Source organism: Mytilus californianus, unplaced genomic scaffold (assembly GCF_021869535.1).
Source record: "Mytilus californianus isolate M0D057914Y unplaced genomic scaffold, xbMytCali1.0.p SCAF_5, whole genome shotgun sequence".
Lineage (NCBI taxonomy): Eukaryota > Metazoa > Mollusca > Bivalvia > Mytilida > Mytilidae > Mytilus > Mytilus californianus.
The window spans coordinates 70832896-70848239 of record NW_026262701.1 but is presented as its reverse complement, the minus strand read 5'-3'; the positions used below and the strand labels follow the sequence as shown (position 1 = coordinate 70848239).

General features: G+C 32.3%; 2 protein-coding genes across 2 annotated transcripts in view; one reads left to right on the top strand and one right to left on the bottom strand.

The window, feature by feature from the left end:
- LOC127701324 (mitochondrial ribosome-associated GTPase 2-like) overlaps nt 1-15344 on the bottom strand; it is a 560717-nt gene that overhangs the window by 245339 nt on the left and 300034 nt on the right. The window lies entirely within an intron of this gene.
- On the top strand, nt 767-14889 carry LOC127701315 (phospholipase A2 group XV-like). The gene is made up of 6 exons (XM_052205200.1): nt 767-992; nt 8742-8904; nt 11170-11288; nt 12037-12135; nt 12635-12862; nt 13538-14889. Exons 1-6 carry the CDS (start codon nt 884-886, stop codon nt 14056-14058), a joined length of 1239 nt encoding a protein of 412 aa, XP_052061160.1. The 5' UTR covers nt 767-883; the 3' UTR covers nt 14059-14889.

Here is a 15344-nt window from a genome sequence, read left to right as displayed (position 1 = left end):
GTTCATTCGTTTGATGTGTTTGAGCTTTTGATTGTGCCATTTGCTTAGGGACTTTCCGTTTAGAATTTTCCTCGGAGTTCGGTATTTTTGTTATTTTACTTTTTAATCACAATATCATATTTGAATTTATTTTATAAGACGTCTTAAGGCAAGATATATAATGTTTTGGTCAAGTCTTGGCTCATTTCTAAATATAATAAGACGATCGCAAAATGACTAGTTTGGCACTTCTACATTAAAAGCTCGAATGTTGAAACCTTAAACACAAAGTGGACATGTCATTGCTTCTTCTATTTAGCATTTCGAGCAGTATATTTGAGTTTTTGCGCAACCATCTCAAAGGAGTTTTCCCTTCTTTTTGCAAATTAACGGGTGGTATTAGTATAAACGAATATGAAATTAACACGCACACAAATAATTCATTTATAAATAATTGCACATTTATACCCCATGCAGTGGTTTAAGGCATGTCAGCATATCTTTTTATTATCAAAATCATTAGGATAGTTGCTTAAATTTCAACCTTATTGGATAATTGTCTTATTAGAAATCATAGTACATCTCCTTATTTTATAATATGTAAAAAATATACTTTTTGGTAAGGGAAAAATATGCTTCGAAAGTAGAACAAACTCCACCACAAAGGACATATATGGAATTCACATAATTTTATGACCTTTTTTAAAAAAGCATTTTAACAGTTTTACAATGGATGTATGACTAACTATGAACCAGGAAGCTGAAACTTAAAATATTACAAAAAGGTTTGAATTATTTCCGTGATAGAAATGAGCCTTTCATTAATACAAAACTTCATGCCTAAAATGATTTAACCGATGACTTTTTATTGCTTAAAACGGGAAATTGTTTAATCTTTGCTTAAATGAATCAATTGCTCACAAAACATACAAGCATGCGATTGCTATATGTTGTATGTTGGATATTATTTGAAAGAAGTGCCCATTGCAAACAGCTTTCTCCTGTGATTTTGGGTGAGATTTTTATAAGTTTCTGAACAAATTTATTTATTTCGAATTTTTATTTATTTATTTATTTCAACATTCTGTTATACATTTTTTTAAATTGAGAAACAGATCAAAGAGACAGTAACCAAACAACACTAAAACCAAAGAAGCACTGAGGTCAACTGTGCGGGACAAATGAAATGAAAGAATTTTACAATATCTCTTAACACTACAAAAGTCAAAAAGTCTGTAAAGACCAATTTTTGTCTGAATTTGCATGAATTTTTACTCGACATTCTTTCTTTGTCTGAATTATTTTTAAAAATTCTTAACATATTATGAATTTGTCTAATAAGGTTCTTGATTTTTCTTGACAAGTGTCTTGACAGTATTAAAATTGTCTAAAAATTTCTCAACACCTTCTGTATCATCTGATAAGAGTCTTGATTAGTCTCGACCAATTCTTGACTGTCTTAAATTTGTCTCGATCAGTCTTGACATATTCTTGACATTCTTAATAATGTCTGAATATGTCTTGACATATTCTTGACATTCTTAATAATGCCTGAATATGTCTTGACACATTCTTGACAGTCTTAAAGCTGTCTGAATATATCTCGACACATTATTGACGGTCTTAAAGATGTCTTGACACTATCTCAACAGTATAAATTTCGCTTGAATTGTGTATAGACACATTCTGCACTGTTTAAACACTTTCTTTTGCTGTTATATACTCATTTTTATTATCGCTAAACTAAACTTAGAAAAATCAAGGATTTGTATAGTAAGATACCCTTGGGTGCACTTATGTGGAAAACCCCAGGTAACCCCCTATGTAGTTTAATTTTGATTTATTTTTTATTAAACGTTTAATTAAATTGTTTTCACTTGGAATATATGTCGAAGTTACTGACAAACAGCATTTGAGATTTTATCCCGGTCAATAAACTGCCAGTCAAATTTGCATTACTAAAATGGGTGACATGAGGCAGTTTTAAAATGTTACCATGTGTCTCTTGTGAACCCTACCATTCATCTTGTGCGTGTGTGTGGCTATAAAAAAAGGGGGGACAAAGAATTAATTTGTTCCCATCTTGATTCAAAAACTTATTCATTTATTTTAGAACAACCAAAAACATTTTTTATTCAAAATTGAGTGTTGAATTCATAATTTTCATCAAAACTAAATATTTGTTATACTTTCCTCCTGATTTTTTTCTCAAGAAATCATAGAACAAAAAAAAATGTTTAGGTCATAATTATGTGTGTCTGTTTGAGATCCATTTCATAAGACCAATGATTTCTAGAGAAATCATTGATGGGACCCTTTATAAATACAGTTTTCTATTATTCCTGGAGTAGATATAGTTTTCTTTTAATCTTTGGGAAATTACCCAATTTGCTTTTATGTTAAATTATTTCACTTCATAATTTTTTATGAAGAAAATCCATTTTAATTCAAATTTTTTTAATTAAAATGATGATTTTCATTTTCATCTATCAACAAACTTTTAAAAATTGTAGTGGCATGGTCAGTCAACTGATAAGTTGCATGGCTGATTACAGGTAAAGCAGTAATTTTCCATATGACAGTTGCGTGTACCCTGGGGTGTTTATAACTTATTTGGAATACCTTAATTGTATGGGGAACATCCTGTCCACGTGTTATACTTAATATATATTGCAACAGATGACATTACACAAATGTTCTTCTGTTAAATCAAGGATTTGTATAGTAAGACTATACAAATCCTTGGAAGAATTAGGATACAATAATACTTTGCTATTTATAAAAACCACATTTTAGTACAATAATTGTTTATTTACCCTATTAACATTGAATATTATGCATGTAGAATGAAATATGTCTACAGTATGATTGGTTTTAATCATTTAGCAATTATTTATAAGATTTAGGAATCAACATTATTTATTTTAATTATTTAAAAACCCACAATTGAATTGGTTTTTATCAACATACCCACATAAATATATCTATTCCTTTTGTCTTGGTATATCCTACATAAACCTTTTAACAAGCTGACCACACTCTAACTTATTAGTTAGCGCACATCAGAGTCGTGCATCTATTGCAAATAACTTTGTCGGAAAAGAAATAAAACTAAAGCAAAATTATTTGTCCTTTTAATCATTGTAAATAAGAACAACACATTTAATTATAAAATATTAAGCATTAATCTTTTCGAAACAATTGTTAAGTACTTATAATAAAAAGATTATGATTGATTATTCAGTTGTTATGTTATATGGCACGTGTCAATCGGTTCACTGATTTTCGGCCTATCAAAGAAAAACAGGCACGTGCCTAAACAATGCTTAATTACTAATTTATTTGTGATTATTTTTCTATAAAATTTGAAATTTATGCATTAAATATCAATATCTACCATAATAGGAAAAGAAATTACATGTAACAGCACCCCATCCAGTCCTTAGTGGCATATTATAAGTCCTTAGTGCACTAAGGACCTTAGCAGTGTTTAGCTTACTATATAAACTAAATGCTTAAATGTAACAGAAAGTACATTGTACCAATCATCTGCAGCCACCACCAAATTCCGTAAAGGACAACATCACTTGGAAATCACAATAACCATTGACTTGGTTCTTAACTTAGGACATACATATCTGAATGCACTAGAATAGATATAAAAATAAGATGTTTTATGATTGCCAATGAGACAACTCTTCGTGAGGGACCAAATGACACAGAAGTTAACGACTATAGGTCACCGTACGGCCTTCAACAAGGAGCAAAACCCATACCGCATAGTCAGCTATAAAAGGCCCCGAAATGACAAAAGTAAAACAATGCGAACGAAAAAACTAACGGCCTGATTTATGTTTTTCGTATATCAATTTGTTATCTCTTGATATCTCGATAAGTCGAATAACCAAAGAAGATCGTTAGTGTAGTTTTACAATATCCAAATATGTATATATATATGTAAGGAAAAAATGAAGGTTCAGTGTGCTTGTTTTTAAGATATAAGCCATTGAAAATTTGTCGAAAAATTATTCTCTCTAAGACTTTTCGTACATTTAACATTGGCTCATGTTTTCTTTCAAAAACTATGAAAAAATAACAAGGATTTTATAAGATTTTCAAATATGACTTTTTAAACTATATGTAATGAAAAGTAGTTGTTAGCGGGCAACAAATTTAATAGCGCTATACGTGGATAAAACCAGAAGATTCCGAATATCTGGCAAAAATTAAAAAACAAGGGGAACGAACATCTAAAAATTAACAATTAATACAATATGTGAAAATAGAGGCGAAATATACCGAAGGGACAATCAAAAACCGTGACAAAAAGCGAAAAACGACTAAAGGACAAACAACAATCTACAAAATAGATTGAAAAAACTAAAGACTGAGCAATAGGAAAACCACACAATTAAACGGGGTGATATCAGGGATGTCTTCCCGATTGTCCCACTTTTTAAAATTACAGGTAAAAAAGTAATGAAATTTTGTGGGACAATCGGGAGGGTGCGTCTAAACACTGCTAAGGAGTCCTTAGTGCACTAAGGACTTATGATATGCCACTAAGGACTAGATGGGATGCTATTACATGTAATGTCTTTTCATATTATTGTAGATATTGATATTTAATGCATAAAATTCAAATTTTATAGAAAAATAATCACAAATGAATGAGTTATTCAACATTGTTTAGACACGTGCTTGTTTTTCTTTGATATGCCGAAAATCAATGAACCGTTAAACACGTGTCAAATTACATAACTGATTACACGGGAATCCTGCTATCTGTTGTGTTTAATCGACAATATTGGAAAAGTTGGATACTAATAAATGAATAGTTTTTCAGATTATATTTCAGTGATCAATTTTGATTTGACTTCGCACTGAATAAGTTGTTAAAATTTTATTCATGTTTTTTTTTTCAGATTCTCAAGAGTATTTTGTAATTATTTCTTGTAAATAATAGATTTGTTTCCAGAGCAATATATCTAAATTTATACTCATATATGAAGACGTTAAGCAATGTATTACTGGACAAAAACGAATTCAATATGATAATAAATGTTTACTACATGCAACCAATATAAGAAAGAAGATGTGGTATGATTGGCGATGAGACAACTCTTCACAAGAGACAAAATGACACAGAAATTAATAACTATAAGTCACCGTACGGCCTTCAACAACAATGAGTAAAGCATATACAACGTAGTCATTATTTCATACAATATCTTAAACAGACAATTTGGTTAAAAAAATACAAATCGGATTTCCTTCTGACATACTTGTTCTTCTTAAAGAAAAATAGATTTAAAGAAAATATATTTGAAAATATTTCTGTTTGTTTTTTCAAGGATTTATATAGTAATATACTATACAAATCCTTATTTTTTTTTTCATTTTTACACGTGAGAGATTTAAAGTATTCAAATTATCTTGTATTACAAAAAATGATTATTTTCACATCATGAAAAAGCATATTTTCAAGGCATTCGTACGAAGCATAACCTTTTTATGTCAAAATTATATCTAAAGCTCTAAATTAACACATACGGGCCGGGATAATTTTCGGAAATAATGTGCTAAAAACTGTGGAACATTTAATAAAAACATTTGTCTCCTTTATATATTTAAAATTGAAACTTCAAAGTTCGATAATGACATTTAAACTTCTTATACTTTGAGAAAAAAACAAATGTCGAACAATTACAAAAAGAAAAAATAAGTACGGTATGAAGCCTTTGTAAACAGCTATCAAACTGGTTGAAAACTAGTGGTTTAGAATAACCCCAAGGACGTCATATGATTTTTTTTTCAATTCAATCGTAATTCGTACTAAGTATGAAGCAGTAATAGAAAGTGGAAAAGCAAACACCCGGTTTTGATATTTTTTTCAGAATTTACTCATAAATTTTAATGAAACACGCACCTTTGTCGGAATTAAAATTAAAACAAAAAACTTATAAATATATCTATTCCTTTTGTCTTGGTATCTCTAAATATTACTTCCATGCTCTTACATAAACATTTGACAAGCTGACCACACTCTTAGCTTATTAGTTGGCGCACATCAAAGTCGTGCACAAATGGCAAATAACTTTGTCGAGAAAGAAATAAAAAATAAATAAAATTATTTGTCCTTTTAATCATTGCAAATAAGAACAACATATTTAATTATAAATTATTAAACATTAATCTTTTCGATACAATTTTAAGTACTTAAAATAAAAAGATTATGATTGTTTATTCAGTTGTTATGTTATATGGCACGTGTCAATCGGTTCACTGATTTTCGGCATATCAAAGAAAAATGGGCACGTGCTTAAACAATGTTTAATAACTCGTTTATTTATGATTATTTTTCTATAATTTTTTTAATTTATGCATTAAATATCAATCTCTAACTTAATATGGAAAAATAATACATGTAACAGCACCCCATCTAGTCCTTAGTGGCATAGTATACGTCCTTAGTGCACTAAGGACTCCTTAGCAGTGTTTAGACGTACCGCAATCGGGAATATGTTTGTGGGACAATTGGGAAGTTTAAATGTGGGACAATTGGGAATTGTTTTGATAGTGATTAATTTGTTTTTATAGTGTGTAGCAGTTACTAATCACTGTAACTTATAAAATATGAAAAAAACCATGAACAAATAATAATACTTACATATTATATTTTGCACATACATGTAGTAGGTACAATTGAAGTATCATCAAACATGGAATATAATATGAAGTCATAAAATTTTAGTCTTAGATGCATGATTTTTTTAATTAGTTTTTATTGGCTTTGAACTAGCTGTCAGTAACTGCGAGTACTCTAAGATCTGTACTTAGTGTCTTTGTTGTGGGGATGTATAAGTAGCCGTCCACGTCCATGTCCACTCTGTGATTTGTTAGATGTATTTCTGTCTGTACCCATCTGATGAGTTTAGCCTTTTTCAACTTATTTTTTTTAGTTTATTCTTATGTTGTACTGTTACAACACTGTCCCAGGTTAGTGGTAGGATTGGCGACTTCAAAAAAGTTTAACCCCGCCACGTTCTGTATGTGTCTGTCCCAAGTTAGGAGCCTGTAATTCAGTGGTTGTCGTTTGTTACTGTGTAACACATTTGTTTTTCGTTAATTATTTGGTACATAAATTAGGCCGTTAGTTTTTCTAGTTTGAATTGTTTTACATTTTTCATATGGAGCATTTAAAGCTGACTCTGCTGTATGGGCTTTGCTCATTGTTGAAGGCCGTATTGTGACCTATAGTTGTTAATTTCTGTGTCATTTAGTCTTTTATGGAGAGTTGTCTCATTGGCAATAATACCACATCTTTTTTTTTATGGAAGTCTGGTTCTTCTTTATAGTTGGTGACGAGTCCTGTTGACTGCACTTTATGGCAAAGACACTGGGAATATTGGAAAAACAACCTTTAATATTGATTCATGGAAAGGCTGATCTGGCAGAATTCTAGACAACAGCTTCGTTATCAAAAAAAGGAGGTTGTTGGGTTCAGGTGAATCTGACGTTGGGTGTTAGCAGTCTTCAATAGTGTAGAGAATGTTGTATTAATGTCCTCTGACTTCCCTAGTAAAATTGTAAAGACTTGTGGAAAAATCTCTCCATCAACAAGTTCGTCTAGAGTGTAGAATGTAAATGAGTCTATACCTTTTTTTTTAAATTGAATGCATTATTTATTCAAAAACTTTATAGAGAAAATGTAATTAAAATTACGGTATTGAAATTTGTTTTATAAATTACTTAACATTGTAGATATATTTCATAAGTCAGAAATATTATATTTTTTTAATAAAAAGTGCATTAATCTAATGATTTAAAAAACATTTTTTTATAATTCTATAAAATTAATATTAAATGTGCAATAAATTAATTTTTGTTTATTTAGTAAAACAAACAACAGTTACATTGTTTATCTAAGAACATTTTACTTCATAAAATAATGTGGGACAATCAGAACTTTTCATGTGGGACAATCAGAACTCTAAAATTTTAAAAAGTGGGACAATCGGGAATAAACCATATCAGGTGCTCCGGAAGGGCACGCAATATGTAGGTTTTGCAAAAATAGGTAAAAAGGATGAAAGTCGGAAAATTTGGACTGCATCTGGAAAGTGGCAAACTTTCTGTCTAGCAACAAACTGGCTACGAACCTCTCAAAGAGTTGTTGCAAGGATTATTTAACATGCATGCAAAGAGCTTGACATATTCTTTTGCGCGAGGCAACGGATTTAACATTCAAATTTTGACTGACATGGTTGGGTATCTATAAATACCGCACAGCAAATGGACGCATTTTTAGTATGATTTTACTGCCAGATTTGAGGTATATTTCCGTCAGTCCTTGGGTCAGCAAAACAAGAATATATATACTGGACACAAAACGATTTCACAAATATTGTTGTAAATTTAAAATATACACGATCCAAACTATGAACATTACATATACTAGTAAGTCAGTGTGAGTGACCACTCAGATAACAAAATACAATAAAAACTGATACAAATTTCTTTGTGCAATGACCATGTAATGTTTTAAAGACAACCAACAGCGTTCAATGTCAACTTTGTCGAACTGTATGAATGTTCATACGAGTTAGTTCAGGTAAACAAGTTTCATTGGTATACGTTCAATATTCTGGACTATTTAGAGACGATGTCTACTTAATATCTACATATATTGCGGAAAGACCTAAAAAAAAATAATATTGCGACCCCTGAAGTCGGTTTATTGAGTCTTGTTTATATTTTAGTTCCAGGTGATGGCGGATCAAGAATTGAAGCTAAGCTGAACAAATCTTCTCATGGACCTTATCCATTTTGTGACCAACGTACAAAAGATTTTTATGTTATATGGGTGAACATTGCAAGTGTTTTACACCCAGTTCCGACCGACTGCCTTGTTGAAAACTTTAGGTAAATGGCTGTTTTTATGCCGTTTGCATGAAACATTTGTATTATCCATATCCCTCGTGTGTTGGTACCAAAAGTTCGTTATAATAATCAGCTTACTGGCTATACATATATATATACACCTGGAAAAAAGTATTGCAACACCAAATATAATATGAAATAAAAAACTGAAATTTCAATTTTTTTATTTTCATTTTTATTTATCTGATAGAGTACACCTTTCCTACTTATTGACCTTAAATTAATTGTTTTTCGCCCATGCATTTCCCCATGAGCTGTCCGTGCGTGGCCGTCACTTAAAACTTTCAAAAGTTAAGTTTAAGGTACGGGTCAAAATGTATGCTGTATGTTAGCTTGTTTGTAAAAAACTTATCAACAATTGATGAAATGGGTCCTCCTCAACTTTCTACTGATGTTAGATGGCAAATTATTGGCATGCGAGAAGCTGGAATGTCGTTAAGGCAGATTGCCCGACGCGTGGGCCACCACCATTCAACCATCAGCAGAATTGTAAGTAAACATCAAAATACCAATTCTGTGAAGGACCTTCCCAGATCTGGAAGACCTTCAGTAACTTCCGATCGTGAAAACAGAGCTCTTAGCCGAGTTATTCGAAGAAACCCCTTCATTAACAGTACAGTATTGAAAAGACAGTGGTTTCCACATCGTGCACTCTCCTCAAGAACTTTGAGAAATCGACTCAAAAGGGCAGGATACCGTTCCCGAAGGCCCGTGAAAAGGCCATTGTTAACGCCTAGACACAAAGCTGAACGATTACGGTGGTGTCGAGCTCGTCGTCGCTGGAATTTGGTATCTTGGAGAAGGGTGCATTGGTCCGACGAAAGCAGATTTTTGTTGCATGTCACGGATGGCCGAGTTCGTGTTTGGCGGCAGCCAAATACCGCATATGCCGAAAGGAACATTGTTGAGACAGTCGCTTTCGGTGGTGGCTCCGTTATGGTGTGGGGATGCGTGTCTTAATTATGACTGCAAGTTGGACCTGAAAACTGTTCGTGGTAACCTTAATGGGCAAAGATACCAGCAGGAAATCATTGAAGCAAGTGTAGTGCCGCATTTTGACAATCACCCGTTGAGGACAAGGCCCATTTTCATGGACGATAATGCACGACCGCATCGATCGCGGGCTGTAACAGCGTATCTTCACGACGAGTCAGTGGAGACATTGCCCTGGCCAGCATGTAGCCCCGATTTAAACACGATAGAGCACATTTGGGACATCATCGGTCTAAAAGTGCGAAAAATGACACCTCCTGTGCAAAATCTTGCAGAATTGGACAATGCACTGCACCATGAATGGCAACAGTTAACACAACAACAAATACGACGGTTATGTGGTGGTATGAGAAGGCGGCTGGAAGCAGTGATTCGTGTGAACGGAAGTTATACAAAATATTGAAATTTCCGGTTTAAATTGACAAAATGGACCAAAATGGGTGTGTTTGACATCAACTCGAAGTTGTCCGATGGAATTGGAATCGCGTAGACCAATAGTTGTAAACAGTGCATTTGTGCTCAAAAATGATGTCTTTTTTAAAATAAAATTTTGTATAATTAAATTTGAATTTTTCAGTGTTTAACATGTCTATCAGCTTTAAAAAGACCCAATTCACCCCAAAACTATGAACATTTAACCATATTTTAGAAAAAAATGGTACACGTAAGATTTGAAATTTGTCTAATGGAAAAAATCAGGTGTTGCAATACTTTTTCCAGGTGTATATATATATCAGCTGCAAAGACGTGCATAGTGTTTGTATTGTTCGATCCTGGTTTGTTTTCAAATTCAACTTTTATCGTTCCACATATTTTTGTAAAAGTTTGCATATATGCTACATTGCCTGGCATATCTTCTTCTACTATATGTAAAGGGTATATATACTATTTAACCCATAAGTTAATGCGCGACTCGAATATTTCAAACCCCTACATTTAAACCCGTTAAAAGTTCTGAATATTACTGTTAATATAACTTGTAGAATGTTTGTAATTGAACCTAAGGTATGAACAATGGATATTCCTGGGCTTTAGAATCTGCTCATATGTTTTGCAACTAGTAGTAGACACAGCAAATGAATCAATATTATAATACGGTTTGTTTTTCATATTTGTCCGTTGTCATGCACGGGGTGTGCATGATCTTGCTTCAATCTGATTTCTTTCATAATATTCCAATAAAGACAAACATAATATGATAAACATTTGACAGCTCGAACCAGGAAAAGTAATGAAGATTTTCAACATTTTTAGATTAGTATATGACAACAAGACTCACAAAACCAGTTATCCGGAGGGTGTTGACATACGGGTACCTGGATTTGGTGGAACAGATAGTGTTGAATGGTTGAGTGATACTCATTCACCGAAACGTAAGCTGTTACTCATTTAGACAATTTTTTAGTCTCCGTCACAGTGTTCATAATTTTTCTTAGTATGACCTCAGCAATACCATGAGAACATTAATCCTCATGGCCGATAAGTGGATGGAACAGTGAAGTGATAAGTTATTATAGAGTCCATATTCAGTGTAGTGTTACGTTAAAGCCATAGAACGGAATGGAATATGGTCTAAGACCTAAAAGGTTTTTTTATTAATCAAAACTAAACAATGAGATGACAATAATCTAGTGTTAGCATATGATCTTCACATCAGGCTTATCTATATAAGATTTGACAGCTTTTATTATTTTCAAGATTAAAATACATCAACTGTGTTATTTGCCCACAAAGCGCCGACCCCATCCCCCAAAATAAAATAAATAAAAATAAAAAGGTTTTACATTCTAATAGGATTTGATATATTATATTTTTAAAAACTAGAAATTCGTCAAAAAAGGACATGACTGGGCAAATGAGTCCATTAACATTAGAAACGGTGAAAAAATCCTTGAAACTAAGCCTCACGGGTTATACAAATATCCGAGCTAACCGTGAAATATAGCCTCACGGTTTACCTCATGATGTTAGTCTTGATATATCAATACCTGCCCATGCTGCTTTAAACTTGCAGAACGCCATTAATTTTACCAGGGTTTTGAAGTTCCGATTTTATGTCTTTGTGGTGATTTCTTTAGTTTTTATGTTTACAATTGAGTCCTCCTGTAAATATTTTTTCAGTCGGTTACTTCCACGAACTAGCAGAGAACATGGTTAAATGGGGTTATGTTCGGAACAAAACTATCAGAGGTGCTGCATATGATTTCAGAAGATCACCAAGTAAGTTAATTGAAAAGCAGACTGCACAAATTAAGCGAAGCATACGCCATCCGTTTCCTCGGGTTTTTTTTTTACTAAGCAAGTCCTAATTTAAAATTTTCGAAAGCAAAATAGTAATTACTACATTTGGAAATAAATCAAAAATTAAAACGCCTTACTACTATAAACTTGGACCCGACAAGTTGTAACCCCAGTTTGAAACAAAAATGAAAACACATCGACTGTACATTTGGCACGTGCTGATGCAATGGAAATTCGGCATTTGATACTATATGTGGACAGAGCGTGTACTATTATAAAAACGTCAAAGTAAAACATCGAATCTGAATCGATTGTCGGAGATCGTGGTAGATTTTTACACGGGTTCAAATAATTAAAGATGTGATATGCTGCTTCTCGTGATATACTTTGCCATCTAGGAGTAATAATGATATTGATAGGAGTCGGAGAAATTTGTCTCCTTATGAGCAATCTAAAATTACGTGACTATCAATTTCAGATGAGCTTGAAGATTATTATACAAATCTGACGAAACTGATAGAAGAAACATACAACATGAACAACAATACAAAAGTTGTTCTCTTAGCCCACAGCTTAGGAAACCTGGTGATACTATACTTTCTTAACCATCAAAACCAGGAATGGAAGGACAAATACATCAGATCATTTATAACACTTGGTGCACCGTGGGGAGGGAGCGTCAAAGCTTTGCGGATGATTGTTTCGGGTAAAGATTGAAACATCAGCATTATTACAATATAATCCATACATTTAAACAAATTCACCCATACATTTAATTAAATTTAAGCTGTTTTTTTTTCTTATATTTTATTCGATATTTAAAAAGAGGCATAATATAATAAAGGACATTAAAAAATCATAATTGCCAATACCAAGACAAAAAAACACGAAAAACGACGAAAAGATAAACAACATTCTACAAAACACATAGAAAACTAAAGAATGAAAAACATTAACCCCGTCAAAAACCGTGGCGATCGAAGGTTCTCCGGAAGGACAAGCAGATCCTGATTGTCATGTGACACCTGTCGTTAAATGTTCATGAAATGTACAAAATTTAATTCGTTTATAAGTCTCATCAACCCAATTCAAAACTCAAACCTAAAATAATCCATAAAGGCATTTCAACAACTTTAGTTGTATTCATAAACAAATAAATTATTTTGTATTTTAAAAACAGTGCATTGCTTTATTTCCGAATGATTTTATATTGTTTGTCCTATATATTTGTTGGGGTAACTTAATGAACTCATAATTCCCAAAATGTTTCGCAATTGCAGTTTTTTGGACCAATTTAAGCATTTGCAACATCAGAAGTATGACATAGACATACTGTTATAGCCTTAAGCGTTTGACTTTCATTTTAAGAATTTAATTTCAGGCGACAATGTAAACATCATTACAATCACCGCATTAAAAGCTCGTCCTATGCAACGCTCTATGACAAGTTCCGCTTTCCTGATGCCGACCAATCAGTTTTGGAACAAGTCTGAGGTTTTAATTCAAACACCTAGACGGAATTATACTGTGAATGATTACCAACAGCTCTTCAAAGACCTTAATTTTACAGATGGTATTTTAATGAGAGATGATGTAGAAGGTTTGGTCAACCCCTTAAGACCTCCAAATGTAGAAGTCCATTGTCTCTATGGAAAGGGTTTGAATACTACAGCTAAATGGATCTATGAAGAAGGCGCATTTCCGGACAAACAGCCAAAACATGTGGATGAAGATGGCGACCAAACTGTTAGTATCAGAAGTCTCGAGGGTTGCTTGCCATGGAAACATCTTCAAAAACAGCCATTCCACTCGAAAGCATTTCAGGGAATTGGACATGGGGACATTTTAAATCATGGTGTGTCTATCAAATATATTGAGTCAGTGTTGATGAATTTAAGTTGAAGAGCTTTGTGATAACATGATTTGTTGGATATATTTTACAATCGTGTTTTAAAAGAATAATATAAGCAAGTTTCAAGTTTCAAGTTTCAAGTTTTTAAGTTCTATTTTAATTCAAGACCCCGTGCACACAGGCCTATGGGGTTTGTGAATATGCAAACCCATTCAACGCACTTATCTAACATATATACACTACGGAATTTTGATAAACATGCGATGAAATATGATTAAAAGTATAATATATGATTAAATGGGAGACATATATGTTATTTCGTTACTGATAGTAAAATTTTGCAAAAATTGATAACAGAGAAATCATCATTTAACGTCTGCGTTGTTAGAATGGAGGTTACACTTTTTGTTTCTCTCCGATGCAAACAATTCACATTCAAAATCATATGTAACAGTTACTGGCGAAAGTGTTCAAAATAATTTACTCCTCTTTAAAACTCATTTTTGTCGCAATATTGTGAGAATTCTTGAGGCAAAATTGAAAAATTCTTTATGAACTTGATTCTTCAATAAAATGTACCTTTTTAAACATAATCATTTTGTCACGCCTGAGATGAAAGTACCAAATGCGAGACTCGTTTAAGTTACATTCCGTTGACAGCGGCTCTTCGTTTCAATTTCGATTTAGACTGTATTTTTATTTTTTCCAGACATCAATAACATTGTGAATGTCAATCATTTATTGAATTTTACAAAACCTGTATAGAGTTTTTTTCATGATCAAGAAATGGCATCTGAAACACAATTTCGAAAATATTTGTTTTCTTCATTTTTCTGTATTTACTGATAGATAAAGGTTTTCAGTAAAACATTTGAGATATAGTTTTGGGTTCAGATTTTTTTTAGACACCAATGACTTTGTTAAACCTTCTTGGAATATTATAAAGCTTGAGCAGAATCTTCTTCGTGAACAAGAAGTAACATATAAAAAAAACATCTTGATTTAGTTTTACTTTTCTGTATTTTACTAATAAATTGACTTTTGATACAGTCTAGGAATAAAGTTTTTAAAACATCAACAACCTTTTTCAAATATGCAAGAAATTTCAGGAAACTTCTACAGAAGCGTTTTCGTAATCAAGAGATACAATTAATAAAAGAATGAAAATTAGATCTTTCCACATTTTTCCATTTTTTACTTATAAATGTACTACAATTTTTGTAGTGGACATTTAGGAACATTCTGTGGTTTACTATTTTAAAACAACTTAAATCTTCATGGAATTTTACAAAACTGAGACAGAAGCTTTTTCATCATCCGATAAAGCACCCTTAGA